The 15,976-nt window shown below is 39.0% G+C and overlaps 2 protein-coding genes across 2 annotated transcripts in view; both read left to right on the top strand.

Moving 5' to 3' along the window:
- Window positions 1-15,976, top strand: part of HMCN1 (hemicentin 1) — a gene marked incomplete at its 3' end in the record, with an annotated part of 531,222 nt that overhangs the window by 406,311 nt on the left and 108,935 nt on the right. Inside the window, exons 69-72 of the mRNA XM_079726768.1 lie at window positions 2,639-2,835; window positions 9,279-9,360; window positions 10,948-11,084; window positions 15,177-15,318. Of these exons, the coding sequence (XP_079582894.1) occupies window positions 2,639-2,835; window positions 9,279-9,360; window positions 10,948-11,084; window positions 15,177-15,318 (558 nt within the window). The remainder of the gene's footprint in view (window positions 1-2,638; window positions 2,836-9,278; window positions 9,361-10,947; window positions 11,085-15,176; window positions 15,319-15,976) is intronic.
- On the top strand, window positions 4,119-4,814 carry LOC307048710 (BAG family molecular chaperone regulator 1-like; the record flags this gene model as incomplete). Its single annotated transcript, XM_079697917.1, has 1 exon — window positions 4,119-4,814. The coding sequence occupies exon 1, from the start codon at window positions 4,191-4,193 to the stop codon at window positions 4,812-4,814; it is 624 nt and encodes a 207-aa protein (XP_079554043.1). The 5' UTR covers window positions 4,119-4,190.

Below are 15,976 nucleotides of genomic sequence, written 5' to 3'. Positions count from 1 at the left end.
TGATGACAAGGAAGAAGATATCGAGGATGACTCCCAGCTTCTGGTTTATGTGACTGAACAGTTGGTGGGTTCATCACGTAAATGCAGGGAATGCTGGAAAAAGACCAGGTTTTGAGGGAAAAGGTAACAGGTTCAGTCTGAATACATGATGAGTTTGAAGTTGTTTTCAAACAACCCACTGAAGATGCTTATGTGCTAATTATATATATGGATCTAGAGCCCAGGAGAGAGATCTAGGCTAGAAATATAAGTTTTGGAGTCATCAGAGTATGGACAACTCCTATTCTGCTCAAAGTACAAGACATATGGACAAGATACAGAGTAAAATGGTTCACGATCGCTTAACACATGTAAGATCTGATGACTGGTATTTGAACCAGTTGGGAACATGTTGTGATTTTAAATCTAGTACTACAAGCTTTTGAGATTAAGGCCGTGCTTAAATAATCTTTGTATCCACGGTGACAGACACATAGTAAATAACCAATAAGTGAGAGGAATAAAGAATTGACTGTAGTCAAATGGAGAATCAGATAAGTGCTTTTCCATCCAGCATGCTATGGAAATTAAAAGGGATAGAAATTTTATAGTTTTGTTGAGAGAATCAAGAAAGGACTTATGGTTTTTACAAATGAACATAATGATACTAAAGTGACCTTGAGAGTACTTAAACATGCTCAGTTAGGGGATGGTGGGACTATTGGAGATATTCCAGTAGAAAGAATAGCGTTAGTAAAGTCACAGAGCAAAAAGGGACTGAACTTGTTGAGGGAGAAAAGTAGTCTAGTTTGAAGTCTAGGTTACATAAAGTGTTTTAAAAGTAAATAATGTTATAAAGAGAGATTAAGGCTATGTTGTGGAAGGCTTGGAAGCCATGATGAGGAGTTTGTATTTAATTCCATGAGCAACATGGAGACACTGACATCTTTTAACCAAGAAATCTTGGATTGATCTAAAATGCACTTAAGAAAATGTATTTTGACAGCAAAACGTAATAAGATGAATGAAAGTGAAAAAGAGTAGTCATGTGGGACCATAGTTAAGAAACTCTGACTTCTTAATTATAATGTATTAAATATATTATCTTCTTCCAAAAAGGAAAATGAGGACCAAAGAGACAAATTTTTAGGAGGCAGTTTTTAATAATAACGCCAACAGATGTAGTAGACTTAGTAGTAGTTATAACTTTCTTAAAACCTTTAATTATAAAATAAAACAGATTCAGAAACACAAAAGAAATGTAGCTTATAGATTATTTCATTGAATCCTCACAATTCTACTAGTTAAATAATAGTACTATACTTATTTTAGAGATTTGCCCAAATCCACTAACCTAATAATTGTTGGAGCTAAGATCCAAATTCAGGCTATTTGATTCCAGATCCTCTGCTGTGAACCTCTGCTCTAAACTATGTGCCTGACTTTATACACACACACACACACACACACACACACACACACACACAGCTAATCCTTGGAGCTGTCCAACAGCTATTTTTGCTGCCTTGTGAAATAGTAAGCTGGAAATGTTAATAGAAAATTTGAATGATCTATGTAAGGGAAATCTGTTTTAAAGTGATTCCTAAACTTAGGAATAGTTGGACTAAGAAACTTTACTGTTTGCTCCAAGCGTTTAGATTCCGTAACATCCTCTTGAGAAAGGTAATTTAGAAGTATAAATAACAAAAAAGGAAGTTATTTCTGCCCAGACATAACAAATGTGGTTTATGCAGAAATCGTCTCCAAATGTAACTGTTTTTTCTTCTGCTGAGTCATTGTTTCCTCGTAAAGTTCTGCACGGAAAAAATGATTACAAAATTCCATAGCATTTGCCCATTGTTTTTGTAGAACCAATAGATATTTAAAAGGTGCAAAAATACACTACTATATTTAAGTAACTCTCTTTTAAAAATAGTACAAGATTAGTTTTTATAGTTTTCAAATCTTTACAGTTAAGTAAGACTGCTCTAATTATCTGAATCCCAGTTGCTGAGCTATAATTACCTTTAATGGCTTGCCATTTACTTCATGATCTATTACAGGCATGATCCATCTCTTTTAAAATAGTGCCAGTAGGGACTTCCCTGGTGGCACAGTGGTTAAGAATCCTCCTGCCAGTGCAGGGAACCCGGGTTCGAGCCCTGGTCTGGGAAGATCCCACATGCCACGGAGCAACTAAGCCCATGTACCACAACTACTGAGCCCACAAGCCACAACTACTGAAGCCCTTGCACCTAGAGCCCGTGCTCCGCAGCCACCGCAATGAGAAGAGCGCACACTGCAACGAAGAGTAGCCTCTGCTTACCACAACTAGAGAAAACCTGTGCACAGCAACGATGACCCAACGCAGCCAAAAATAAATAAATCTATTTTTAAAAAAAGTGCCAGTGAAAAGATAATGCACAAAGACTTACATAGTGCTGGCATTTAATAAATTGTCCCTCAATAAATTGCAAAAAAAATTAAATAGTTCCAGTGACAAATGATAATAACATCTAGGAATTATTTTGGTATCCTTGTTCACATCAGTTTGCATTGTACAAACATATTTGTGTTGAATTTTAAAGTTTTTCTGATCTGCAGTATTTTATCAAACAGCAAGATTATTTTGTTGTTGTTTTTCATTCCTTTTAAATAGAACCACCTCATATCAATGGATCTGAAGAACCTGTAGAGATGTCAGTAATTGTTAATAATCCACTTGAACTTACCTGCATTGCTTCTGGAATCCCAGCTCCTAAAATTACCTGGATGAAAGACGGACGGCCCCTTCCACAGGTGGATCAGATGCAGACTCTTGGAGGAGGAGAGGTTCTTCGAATATCTAATGCTCAGGTAAGTTCAGAGTTCATACAATTACTTTCCGGGTTAAACTTCTTACTTGCTAATCTATGAGAAATGTTGGAGAAGTTGTCTTGGAGTCCAAATATATCACAGATCTCTGTAACTTTAGCAAGGGTAGATTGGTTCTATGACATGCATGATTGGGTAGACACTTACAAAGTAACATGCCTAGAAGGAAGAAGTGAAATTATCATATTAAACACAGACGAAAGCAAGTTACCTTCACATTAATTTTTGCAAGTTTTCACAGTTCTATAAGTGATAACACATTTCCTGAAGCCCTTAATTTGTGCCATGTAGCCCTTTACAGAAATGGCAAAAAGCAATCCAACGTACGTATATGTGAGGCTTCAGAGAGCACTTTTGATCTCTAGAAAGAAATCTCAGAGGTGAAAATCTGAAGAGACACAGTTTTTCAAAAAATGATCAATAAAATTGTTCTTTTAGTTTGTGTTTAAGGAAATTAACCTGAAATGTAAATATATTAAAGAGAAGTATGTCTGGGATGTCTTATTGTAACAATATACTGTTCTACAAACAAAGGCAAACCTTATATTACAAATATCCATGTGTTCCTTAACGCCCTCATCTGTAAACTGGGGATAAAAACAGTAATAATACTGAACGTATATACTTGGGGTTTTAGAGACAGTCTAACTTGATGTGTTTAGACTGCTGCCACGGGCGTGAAGTGATGCTAAAACGGTGTTAGAATGATTGCTGTTGTTGCTGATTTTATTGTTATTATAATCCTCATTTCTTTAAAAGTAGAATAATACATTATTTAATCATATTTCATGTACATTTTCACTGAAGAAACAAAAGAAAGGGAGCTGGAAAAGAGAGCTAAGGGTTGTAAATCGTGTCAATCTTATGTTCAGCTATGGGCTCTATCACACCCATGACCATCATGACAACTCTGTGAGGCAGTGTCTTTATCCCCTTTCTACAAATCCAGAAACAGACACAGAAAGATTAAGTATTCACCTGCCAAATACTTAACCACTGCTCGGTCATGGAGCTGGTCTCAATCCTGGGTCTGGTTCAAAGGCGTAGCCAAAGCACGGGTCCGGCAGAGCGCGGCAGAGTGCGGCAGAGCGCAGAGACGGCGAGGCGACCCCCCCGCCACCCGGGAGCGGCGGGGTCCCCGGCAGCGCCCCCTCGGCCAGGGCCGGGAGCCGCCCCAGTCCGTGACCCCAGCTGAGGGCGGTCCGCCTCGCTCCCAGCGATCAGCCATCCGGAGTGCGACCAGAGGTCATGCCGGATCCACCAGGGGCGCCGCCGCCTGCGCTCGCAGGCCGCGGGTGTAGAAGAAAGCATGGCCTCGCTCGGCCCGGAGCAAGGAAATGGCAGCTGCCGAGCTCAGCGGGACCATCACCCCCATTAATGAGAAGCACGATCTTCAAGTTATCCCGCAAGAGGTCTGTAGTGAACCAGTGGTCCAAGACCTGGCCCAGGTTTTTGCAGAGGCCACAGGGGTCCCGCTGCCTTTCCAGAAACCCATATTTAAGGGAAAATCTCTGAAGGAAATGGAGATTCTGGTATCAGCACGTGGAATACAAAATGGTGGCCGGGTCATGTTACTTGGGAAAAAAAACAGTCCAGAGGAAGAAGTTGAACTAAAGAAGTTGAAAGATATGGCGAACTCTGTGGAGAAGATAGCTGACCAACTGGAAGAGTGGAATAAAGAACTTTCCGGAATCCAGCAGGGTTTTCTAGCCAAGGATTTGCAAGCTGAAGCTCTCTGCAAACTCGATAGGAGAGTAAAAGCCACAATCGAGCAGTTTATGAAGATCTTGGAAGAGAGCGACACACTAATGCTGCCAGAAAATTGCAAAGACAGTAGAATGAAAAGGAAGGGTTTGGTGAAAAGGATTCAGGCGTTCCCAGCCGAGTGTGACACAGTGGGGCAGAGCGTCCCCCAGGAGACGGAGCGACTGCAGGCCACAGACTTGGCCCCGGCTGACTGAGGTGAGGCGGAGAAGGCTGTGCTGCCCTGAAGAACAGCTCCACCAGCTCTGGTCTCTCTGGAACAGAAGTTCCGTGCTTTCCCTGGGGCAGCTGGGGACAACTGGCCGATTGCCAGTTTTCCTCCCCTTATTCCCCCCCCACACACACACACCGCCAATGAACAAGTATTGTCTGTACAATCTTTAGCGCTCCTGTCTGTTTCTCGTTTTGTCTGTGTATATCTGTGCTGTCCAGCAGCCCACCTTGTCTGGAGAGGGCTTCCCCTGCCCAAGTCTTCCCAGCTTTTTTGACCTTTGGGTGCTTTCTTTGGGCTGGTGAGAGCTCTCATTTGTCCTGGGGTAGTTCCGGCTTTATCAGCTATCCTGGTCTTCAGATACGTGAGGCCTTTTTGCCGTTATGATCCCATAGTCCCATCTGTGTAAACCAGAATCATCAGGAGGCTGCGTCTGGTCAGGAATGTTGGGAATGGCTCAGGACAGGTGTTTGGCACACAGGGAGTCCAAGTATCTCTCATTGTGACCTAATTCTGGAACAGCTGGCTGGGTTGTGGGTTCATAGACCCTGACTTCACCCCCCAGTGACCCTGACCAGCCACAGGCCGTGAGGTCTCAGGGGGCCATTCCTGCAGTGGGACCTGTGGTTGATACATGGACTTCCTTGTCCCCAAGCAAATCTCTAGGAGGTTAGAACCCAGAGTTGACTAAGTCTCTGCTCGAAACCGGATCAGAACCATGGCTTAGGAGGGGCAGAGAGGGGAGACTGAATGAATAAAGCAGGCAGGTAGTGAGGGCCACCATAAACTTCTCAGGAGTTCCTTCAAAGGCATTTCTGTTAACCGTACCCTTCTGAGATCTACATTTCCTTCGAGGCTATTTTTGTCTGTTTTGTGGCCTTTTCCCCCTTCATTGTTATTTAAAAAGTAAAACAGTTTATATACACATCAGCAAGCAGAAGAGTGTTTAGACTTTTTTTTCTTTTTGGTAGATGAAGTAAGGGAAGCAAAAGCCTTCTGAGGTTCTAGTCTAGTTATATTATAAAGTTGAGCGTGGCCCTGCGTGCCAGAACTCTTAAACGGGTCAGCTGCTGTCACCCCATTTTTTCACAGAGTGCCCAGGAGACAGGCTCCCAACAGGCCGCTCTGAGGCCAACCTTCTTTGGCAGAGAGGGAGTCTGTGAAGTCCCAGGCATTTAGGGCTGCATGGGTGGGACTAGGACAAGGTGGTGGTTAGGGGTGGACAAGTGGACGAGGCTCAGGGCCCGGCCCGCCCACCCCCAGCTTTAATCAGAGCAGTCCAGTATTTCTCTGTTTCTAGTAGTAGCTTTGTGGCCTTGGGCCACAGCAGGTTCATGTGTGCCAGATACCATTCTGAGTTCTTGAGGTGTATTTGTCATTTAATCCTCACACAATCTAGGACATAGGCAGATACTGTCCCTGTTTTAGATATGAGCTTGGGTAATTTGCTCAAGATCATAGAGCAAGTCACAAAGTCAGGACACAAACTGGGCAGCTTGATTCCGAGCCCATGTTCTTAATCTCTACTGGTTTGCCTCCCAACTGACATGGGGTTGCTCAGACCCTCTCATTTTCTCTTTTCCTTCTATTTATCTCCCATGTTGGCCTCTGCACTTCCCCTCTGGCCCTCTCCAGTTCATTCTCCACAGAGTGGCTGAGTGATCATGCAGTACACATCTTATCATGTCAGTCCCCTGCTTAAAAACCTCAATGGCCCCCATTTCTCTTGGGATAAAGACCAAGGTCCTCACCCTGCTCCCTTCTCATCTCGGGCCCCTCTCCTGTTTGCTGTCTGCTGTCAGCCGCTCTGGTCTAGTTCAGGCCCTCAGCTGCTCTGTACCCTCTCCCGCCCTGGGGTCTTTGCACACGCTGTTCCGCTGCTTGGACAGCTCCACGCCATCCTTCCCCTACCCCTACCCCGTCCTAGGTGACTCCTCTTCATGCTTCAGAACGTAAACGTCTCTTCCATGGAGAAACCTCACCTACTACTTACTGTCTGAGAACATCAAGCCCTCGGGTGATATCCTGTCACAACTTGTCATGACTTTTTACAATAAACAGAGTTTATCAAGATCTGTGTTGGTTTATTTGTGGGATTATTTGATTAATATTTGCCTTTAGGCTAGACTGTGAGTTCCTTGGGTTAAGGAGCTTCTTCGTCTTGTTAACAGTATATTTCAAGCACATTGTCTGGTTTATATTAGGTGCTCAATAAATATTTGGAGAATGAAAAAAAGCACAGCCAGTGGAACTCAGCCCAGTTCTTGTTTCTAACATCAAGGAGAACACACCTTCCATTTCCCTCTTCCCTCTGTCAAGCACTTCAAGAACCCAGAGAAAACTCAGGTCCAACTGTCAAACCACATACTGAATCAAAACCCTTGAATGTTATAATTTCAACAGACCAAAAAGGAAGCAAAAGAATTTTGTAACGTAGGGAATAGCATGGAGACAGGGAAGTGTGTGCACTAGAACCGTAAGTATAAAGGAATCATGGAAAATAAAGCTTTAGAGGGAAATTAAGGCCACATTACACTAGGTCTTAAATGTAAGAATGAAAAGTTATGTTATAACAAAACAAGACAAAGGTTCCATAGAGTGTTAAATGGTGACCCACACATTCTAGCTTTTGTGGAGAATACAAATCTAATACATAAGACGTTTCTCAGCCTTCAAGGAATTTCCAGTTTTCTAAGAAAAATAAAACTACATATGACAAAATTAGGAAAACAATAAGAAAAACGTTATAGAATTGAAAAATTAAATATTATCAAGTCCCAAGACTGCTCTTGATTCCTCCGGTCCTCTGTGTTTTCACAACATTTGGTACGTATCTCTGTTAAAGCACTTATTACTAAATTATATCTTAGTTACCTGTGTCTTTTTGTGTATGTATCTATAGCATGTAGTTATGCCTGCTACCTAATGGATGCTTTGCAAATTCCAAACTGTGTGGTAAAGACAAGAGTTTGCTAAGACATTTTCCATCAAACCCTCATTCTGTAATTTATTCCAAAGGGATAAAAATTCTGTGACCAGGTAGATCTGAAAAACTTTATATACTGTACCTTCCTATCCTTTGTGAGCCATAATGCATGTCAACAACTCTGCAAACTCTTACTCCAAAGAAACCTGACTAACTATAATTTTTTAAACACCCTATTAACAGAACACACTTTAGGAAATGTAGCTACTAATGGTAACTGTCAATATTCAGAAGGGTATAAGTTGTCAGGAAATGTTTCTTGGGGAAGGCAAGATCTCAAAACAGTCATGAATGATAGTGCAAGTTTGGCTGAGTCACGACAAGTGGAGGGGGCAATATGATTTGGGAATAAACTGAATTGGTGGAGTAAGAGTTGACTTTTAGAAGTTTGAAAGATATGATGAGAAATTTAGAAATTATTCTCTAGGCAGTAGTGCATCACTTCCAATTCTTAATTGAAGGACGATGAGACAATCATTCTTCTAAAGTCATATTTAATTTTCCAAACATACTAGTCTTAAATTTTTTCAGTGGACTTTTTGCAGCCTACCAAAACGTTTTTCCATAAACTATAAAGTCAGTTTTGAATGTAAGAAGTTTAAAATTCCCAGTGTTCTAGGAGTATTCAAGTAATAAAATAAATGAAAACAGGATTTTCTACTTTTCCAAAATATATTTTTCACAGTAGTAAGATCATCTGTTTTTCAGTGTATCCTTTACACATACATAAGACAACTTCTATACAATGTTAAATATGAATGAAGACTAACACTTCCAGTGGAAACTATGTATGGAGATTTTTAAAGAAATGTTTCTGGTTTTCGTCAGAAAATAGTAGATTTTGCTGTCAGCCTGACCTATTTACAGCCAAATTACATAATATACCTATTTTGTTTCACCATGTATATCAAAGGTAGATTAAAAATGTGGTATTAATGTGCTTTATTAAAATAACCTGATATTTTATTTACTTTTTTGGTTGGTTAGTTGATTGGTTGGTTAATGTATTTTATTTTCTTCAGGAAGACTCCAGTAGAATTTTCAGTCTGCAATTTAAATTCATAAATACTTATTTCTTCAATAAATACTGTAGTATCTAGTCTGTCATGTATGGTGGTAGGTCTTATATGTATCTGCCCTTTCTGAGATCATTAAATATACCTAATATGCAAACATTCTGAGATCAAAACCCTGTTAAATCTATGTCAAATACATAGATTTACATGTAACAGATGTCAAGCCATGCTCAGTATCAGTATCAAATGTAACTGATACACTTAACTGATTAAATATATAAGTTACATTGAATCACAAATGTTAAAACCATTTATTAAATTTTATTACTGTACTCTTAACAATACCTTGCTTTGTGTGAGACTTCTATATTCATTCTAATAGATATTTATTTTCATCACCAAAACCAGCATGTTAACATTGTGTCATTCACTTATTCGAATTTTATAGGTGGAAGATACAGGAAGATATACGTGTCTGGCATCCAGTCCTGCAGGAGATGATGATAAAGAATATTTAGTGAGAGTGCATGGTAAAGTTGGCAAAATGTCCTGCAGTCCATCATACATTAATACCTAATTAAAAGGCATAATTTATGGAACATAGAGCAACTATCTAACATATAAAACTATGTTTATATATTAGGAAAAATGTATTTTGCAAATCTGATTTTTATATTTGATCACAGTAGTCCATTAAACTATTGTTGGGAATAGTTTAATGGATTTTTTTGAGTTATTTGTTTTGTTCCTACACAAATAATTCATATTCATTGGTTTTAAATCATAGAATGTAAATTATAAAGATAAAAATATAAATCAATCATAATCTCATCACACAAAGACCTTTTTACGTATAAATATTGTCACAGAAATGTGATCATACAGCATATAGTATTTAACTTTTTTTATCTTAACTTAGTGGTATGGCGAACGTGTTTTCATGTCAAAAAATGTATTTTTATAACATTACTTTTTAGTGATTCCATGATGTCCCATTTTATGAATATGCCATTATTTATTTAATACATTCCTTATTTTTGGATATTTAGGCTGTTTTGTATTTTTACCAATATAAGCCACACTATTGTAGACATCTTTGTGCATGTGTCTTGGCCTCTTCCTTTAATTATTTTGTTTTGATAAATTTCTGTAGGTATATTTACTTGATTATATGCAAGTACATGCGCATGCATGTATGCACACACACACACACATACATACACACACATTTAAGGCCAAATTACCTTCTAGAAAAGTTGGGCCAATTAGACTGTGGCCGATACTATTTTGACATAGAAATGGGAATTACTCTTCATGGAGAGGAACATTAAAAGAACTTAATGGAAGATCTTTATCTCCTCATAGCCTGAATGACTAGGCAACACAACCTGTAGGGCTGGCATAATATAGGAGTGTTCCCCTCACCCCGCCAGTCCTACACAAAAATTAGACCTGCCACTAATTGACATGTAAATTGTGTATATAAGAGTCACATAAAAAAGGTACATTTTTAGATTGTGATATAGTTGATTTACAATATTATATTAATTTCAGGTGTAAACCGTAGTGATTAAAAATTTGTATAAGTTATACTCCATTTAAAGTTATTATAAAATATTGACTGTATTCCCTTTACAATATATCCTTGTAGCTTATTTATTTTATACATAGTAGTTTGTACCTCTTAATTCCTTACCCCTATTTTGCCCCTCCCCCTTTCTGCATATTAAGGAAAATGTACATATTTCTATATATTATAATGGGCAGACCCTAATTTAGAAGTTTTAAAATATGATGTTCAGAGAAAATTATTACCAAGTGTAGAGCTAGACAAGGAATGCCTTCTTTGTACTTAGACTGTGATTATATTACTTATCCTGTCATTTATGTGGCCATTGGAAGAATTTCATTATTTGATGTATGCGAAAGTACTGAGGAAGGTAAAAAATTTTTCACTATTTGTAATCATTGTACTATAAATTGAATGAGTAATGTTTTAAGTTTATGCTTTTTTATTTCATACAGCAGAAGCAACATTCGTTGAACACCTCAGATAATCCAGATCATTTTATATCCTGTTTATTAAAAGCCTTTGGTGTATTTGTTCTCATGCCCAGTCCCCCCTAATATTGCTGGAACTGATGAGCCCCAGGATTTCACTGTGTTACGGAACAGACAAGTGACATTGGAATGCAAATCGGATGCAGTGCCCCCACCTGTAATCACTTGGCTTAAAAATGGAGAACGGTTACAGGTAAATCTTGCTAAATTCCACAGATTCATTGTGAGACAAAAAAATCAGCAATAGAGTCCTTGCTAGGGAGATAAAACCAAACAGTGTCAGACTACTAGTTATTCAACATTACAGGGGTGGGCACAGGGTCCTTTAATCAGCCTTCTTGGAGTAGTTAGTAGCTAGTTATGAGGCAAAAGACAGGTATTTTGATTCATATACTCTGTAAATTGGCCCAAGTATATATCTCCTGGAGCCCGTGGATCAAAGTTGAATTGAAACACTAAGCTATGTCTTTTCTTTTTATTGGAGTATAATTGCTTTACAATGTTGTGTTAGTTTCTGCTGTACAGTGAAGTGAATCGGCCATATATATACATATATCCCCTCCCTCCCCCCAACATCCCACCCATCTAGGTCATCACAGAACACTGAGCTGAGCTCCCTGTGCTATACAGCAGGTTCCCACTAGCTCTCTGTTTTACACATGGTAGTGTATTTATGTCAAACCTAATCTCCCAATTTATCCCACCCTCCCCTTCCCCCACTGTGTCCACATGTCCGTTCTCTACATCTGCCTTTCTATTCCTGCTCTGCAAATAGGTTCATCTGTATCATTTGTCTTTACTTGAGAGGGAAGAAACCATAGAGTCTCAAAAGACCTGACCTGTCCTGCCAACTCCCTAGGGCAAACCTATTACTGAATTTCCCTAGCCTAAACTTGGTCCTCAGGAGTGACCCCAAGGATCTGTGCAACACCAGGAATATGGACTGGAATCTTTGAAAACACAGTTACTGGCTCTTTAAAGGTTCCCATGCTCAGGTGATATCTGTCTGCCCAGGATCCTAAATAGGCTCTTAGGGTTGGCTCAAAGCCTTGACTTTGAATGCTCTGATTGTCCTTATCCTAGTACTTACTTATCCTTTTGTTTCTCCTTTGTTCTTCCTCATCCTGTTAGTATAACCTATTGTGGTACACTGTGCCTAAATAAAAGGAAATTTTGTCCCTAATACATAAGGCAGAAAGACTTTCACCATCATCAAATCACACAAATGCCAAACACAGAGAGGCTGGGTTCTGAGAGTTACTTCCTTGTTAAATCATCATGCATATCACTTAACAGTCCTGTGCCTCAGTTTCTCTATTTATTGTGTGCCTATTATAATGCTAGGCACTATGATTGCCCCTGAGAATAATCTTGATCCTCAAGGAGCTCACAGACTTTCTAAAATATACAGAAGTATATCAAAGATTGTAGAAAATTGATACTGCTGATATTCAGTAAACAATATCTTAGAGGGATATACAACATTTTATGGAAACAGAGGGGAGAAGCAAGTAATCCAGACTGAAGGGTAAGGAATAGCCCAGGGGAGCCTCTTGGAAAGGGTGAGTTCACTTTAAATGTTGGGTAGATGTTGGGTGAGAAAGAAGAAGGGGATTCCAAACATAAGTGATAGCATGTACAAAGACATTACAGGAGAAGGAATGCTGCTGTCCCAGGAACTGCAGGTAGCTTGGTATGGTTGAAGTAGACCTTGATTAAAATCCTTTGATGATTCTCCATAGATTTCAGGATTCGGGTTAAACTGCCCAGCTTAGCTCACAAAGCCCTTCATGCTCTGACTTTTTCTCCATAGTCTTATCTCCCATGTGTGCATTTCACTCTAGACCATTAAGTGTTCAGATACGGACTGATTGAATGTTGATGCTACAGAAATTCAGGCTAATCTCAGATATGACCAAGTGATGTCAGTACTGGGACAGACTGATTTCAACAGTTATGGGGGGAAAAGTGAGTCCAGTTTTAGATATTTTGAGTTTGAATTACCTATATATTATCCAAGTGGAGCTTCTAAGAAGCACTAAGAAATATGGGTCCGTATTTCATCAAAAACATCTTTGATTTGGTGGTCCTCGATGGTGTAACCTGTTGCTGAAGCCATCGGTTTATATGAGGTCAACCAGAAAGCACACAGCGTGAGAAGACCTGTAAATGAGAATAAAGCCTAAGGCAACATTGACAATTAAAAGGTGAGCAAAGGAAGAAGAGAAGAATGGGACTGAGAATGAGGACTCAGAGAAATAAGATTAAATATAGGAGACATTGATGTACTGAAAGCCAAGGAAGAGAGAGGGAGTGGTTAACAGAGTCCATGTTAAGATACAAATTAAGTTGTATTCACTGGCTTTGGCAATACATAGACTTGATTAAAGATCTGAACAACGGTTCTTCAATAGAGTGATCAAAGTAGAAGACAGGTTACAGCTGTCTGGGGGAGTTAAAGAAGAGGAAGTGGAAATGATTGTGGACTGTTTCTTAAATACAAAAGAGATTTGTATATGCTTATTTACTGAAAAAGATGGAAGATACAGGACTAAGTGTGTCGAGTGGGGAAGGGTTGGGACCCTGGTGACAGGTGAAGAGATTAGCCTTGGACAGAAGCATTGACCTTTTTCCACAGAGATGGAAAAATAGGAAGGAAGGTTGCATTCATATGCAAGAGATGAGAGGGAGAAATTGCAGGCAATTGGCTTTGATTTTCTCAATGAAGTAGGAATTAAGGTCATGAGCTGAGAATGATGTTCTATCTGAGGAAAGAAATCCAATTTGGAAGAATCACTGGTAGTAAATGAGAAGAGAACCAGAGAAAATTGTAGTGAGACTGAATAAGTTGGCAGAACTTACTGATGTTCATGGAAGAAAGACATGAGAATCAACTCAGAATTTTTTTATTAGCCTAAAATCCTGCTATACCCATATCAACATTAAAATATGTTTCATAGAACTTACCATGTATGTTTAAGAAATCACTTATTCTCATCAGAAGTAATAAAAGTTTACCATTAATAGCCCCTGTAGCAAGGAAAGGCCTAGAGAAAATGTGTGGACTTTCAAGATAAATTGACCTGAACTGTCTATATTAGTGTGAACAACTTTTTTCATTAGAAGTATAGGTTTATCTGGGACAGAACCCATATGGTAGAAAAATCTTATTTGGGCTTCTCCTGAAGTCGTTACACTTAGGCACAATCAGAAAATATCAGGCTTTGATGTTACCTGGCATTTTTTAAAGTCTATGAACAATCCCCAATTGGACATTATAGCAGAGATTAGATTTTATTATATTTCAGTATTTCATTTCAGTATAGGTCTCTGCATTTTCATAATTCTTGGTCCCATGCCTGAACGCAAAATAAGTGCTTAATAAATATTTGTAGACTAAAATCATTTATTTACTTACGTTAAATATGTTGAGGGATAATTATTTCCTATAAGTTAACCTAAGTTAATTTATTAGTCAGGAAACTTTCAGCTTTAAGTGACAGAATTCAAACTCAAAATAATTTATTTATTTATTTATTTATTTATTTTTTGCGGTACGTGGGCCTCTCACTGTTGTGGCCTCTCCTGTTGCGGAGCACAGGCTCCGGACGCGCAGGCTCAGTGGCCATGGCTCACGGGCCCAGCCGCTCCGCGGCATGTGGGATCTTCCCGGACCGGGGCACAAACCCGTGTCCCCTGCATCGGCAGGCGGACTCTCAACCACTGCGCCACCAGGGAAGCCCTCAAAATAATTTAAATGGGAAAAAAAAAAGATATTTATTAGCTATAGTAATTGGTGAACTTAAGCTTTAGGCATTACTAGATCCAGAGGCTCTAACCATGTAGTCAAGCATCTCTTGACTGAATCCCAACTCTGCTTATGTCTTAGATTCAGAGCAAGCTGTCCCCACATGGTGGTAAGACTGCCACCAAGCTATGTCATCCTCACTACCAGTGATTCCAGTAAAAATATGCCTTATTCCAACACTTCCAGCAGTGTCTTTCTGGGGAGCTCGAATGGGCCCAACTTGAGACACCTTTTCATCCTTGAGAGGTTCATTGTGGCCGTCACTGTGAAGAACTGGAGACACTGATTGTGCTCTTGCTTTAACTACACTCATAGAAATATTTCCCAAGAGTTTTTGATACCAGGATAGCAGTGGGGGGAGCAGACAAAGACACTGGGAGACAGGTGCACTACAGTTCACTATAGTTACTTTTGATGATTAATATTTTATTTTATTTGTCCGACATTTTAATGGTAAATTTTACTTGCTGAATCCAGGCAACACCTCGAGTAAGAATCCTATCTGGAGGGAGATACTTGCAAATTAATAATGCAGATCTTGGTGATACAGCCAATTATACCTGTGTTGCCAGCAACATTGCAGGAAAGACTACAAGAGAATTTATTCTCACTGTAAATGGTAAGAAAAATTAATCACTCTTTCACAATTTTAAAATTTAGATAAGGGCATTTAAAGAGATCATAACATTTTTATTTTTTATGAGCATACTAAACAAATACTTGTGCTTATCTTATTTCTTTTCATAAAGACAACGTGATATTTGTACTATCACTATATTCAAACTAACTCAATTTCAAAAAAAAGATACATTTCTCTTAGAGGACAATATATGTCCAATTGTTATCAGCATATCCTGATGTTTTGCGTCATTCAGATCAGAGCCATTGGAGAAGTTTAATACACTAAATCTCTGGATGACAAGTAGCCAATTATTTAGTCACCTTTGTTGATGTTGGTGTTTGATTATATATGTGCTAGACAGAGACTTCCATGGGACTGTAATTTTCTCAAATATAAAATCTAAACACTAAAATCTGCCAAATTTCAAGAATATGATACAGACTTTTTCAAAACTGTCCCTTTGGAATTTTAATATACGAAACTTTACAAGTTGAGTGACCCAGGCAGCTAATATCTCTAACACTAAAATTAAAATTCAAGATTTCTATTCCCATATGAACTCAATGATTAATAAAATACACACTCTGAGACTTGCATAATTAATCACAGATGTGCTTTGTTATAACAGCCCACTTTCTATCCTTTATTTAAAGTG

This window comes from Hyperoodon ampullatus (assembly GCF_949752795.1).
Source record: "Hyperoodon ampullatus genome assembly, chromosome: 2".
Taxonomy (NCBI): domain Eukaryota; kingdom Metazoa; phylum Chordata; class Mammalia; order Artiodactyla; family Ziphiidae; genus Hyperoodon; species Hyperoodon ampullatus.
Note: the sequence above shows the minus strand (reverse complement) of the source record. Positions and strands in the feature narration are given on the sequence as shown.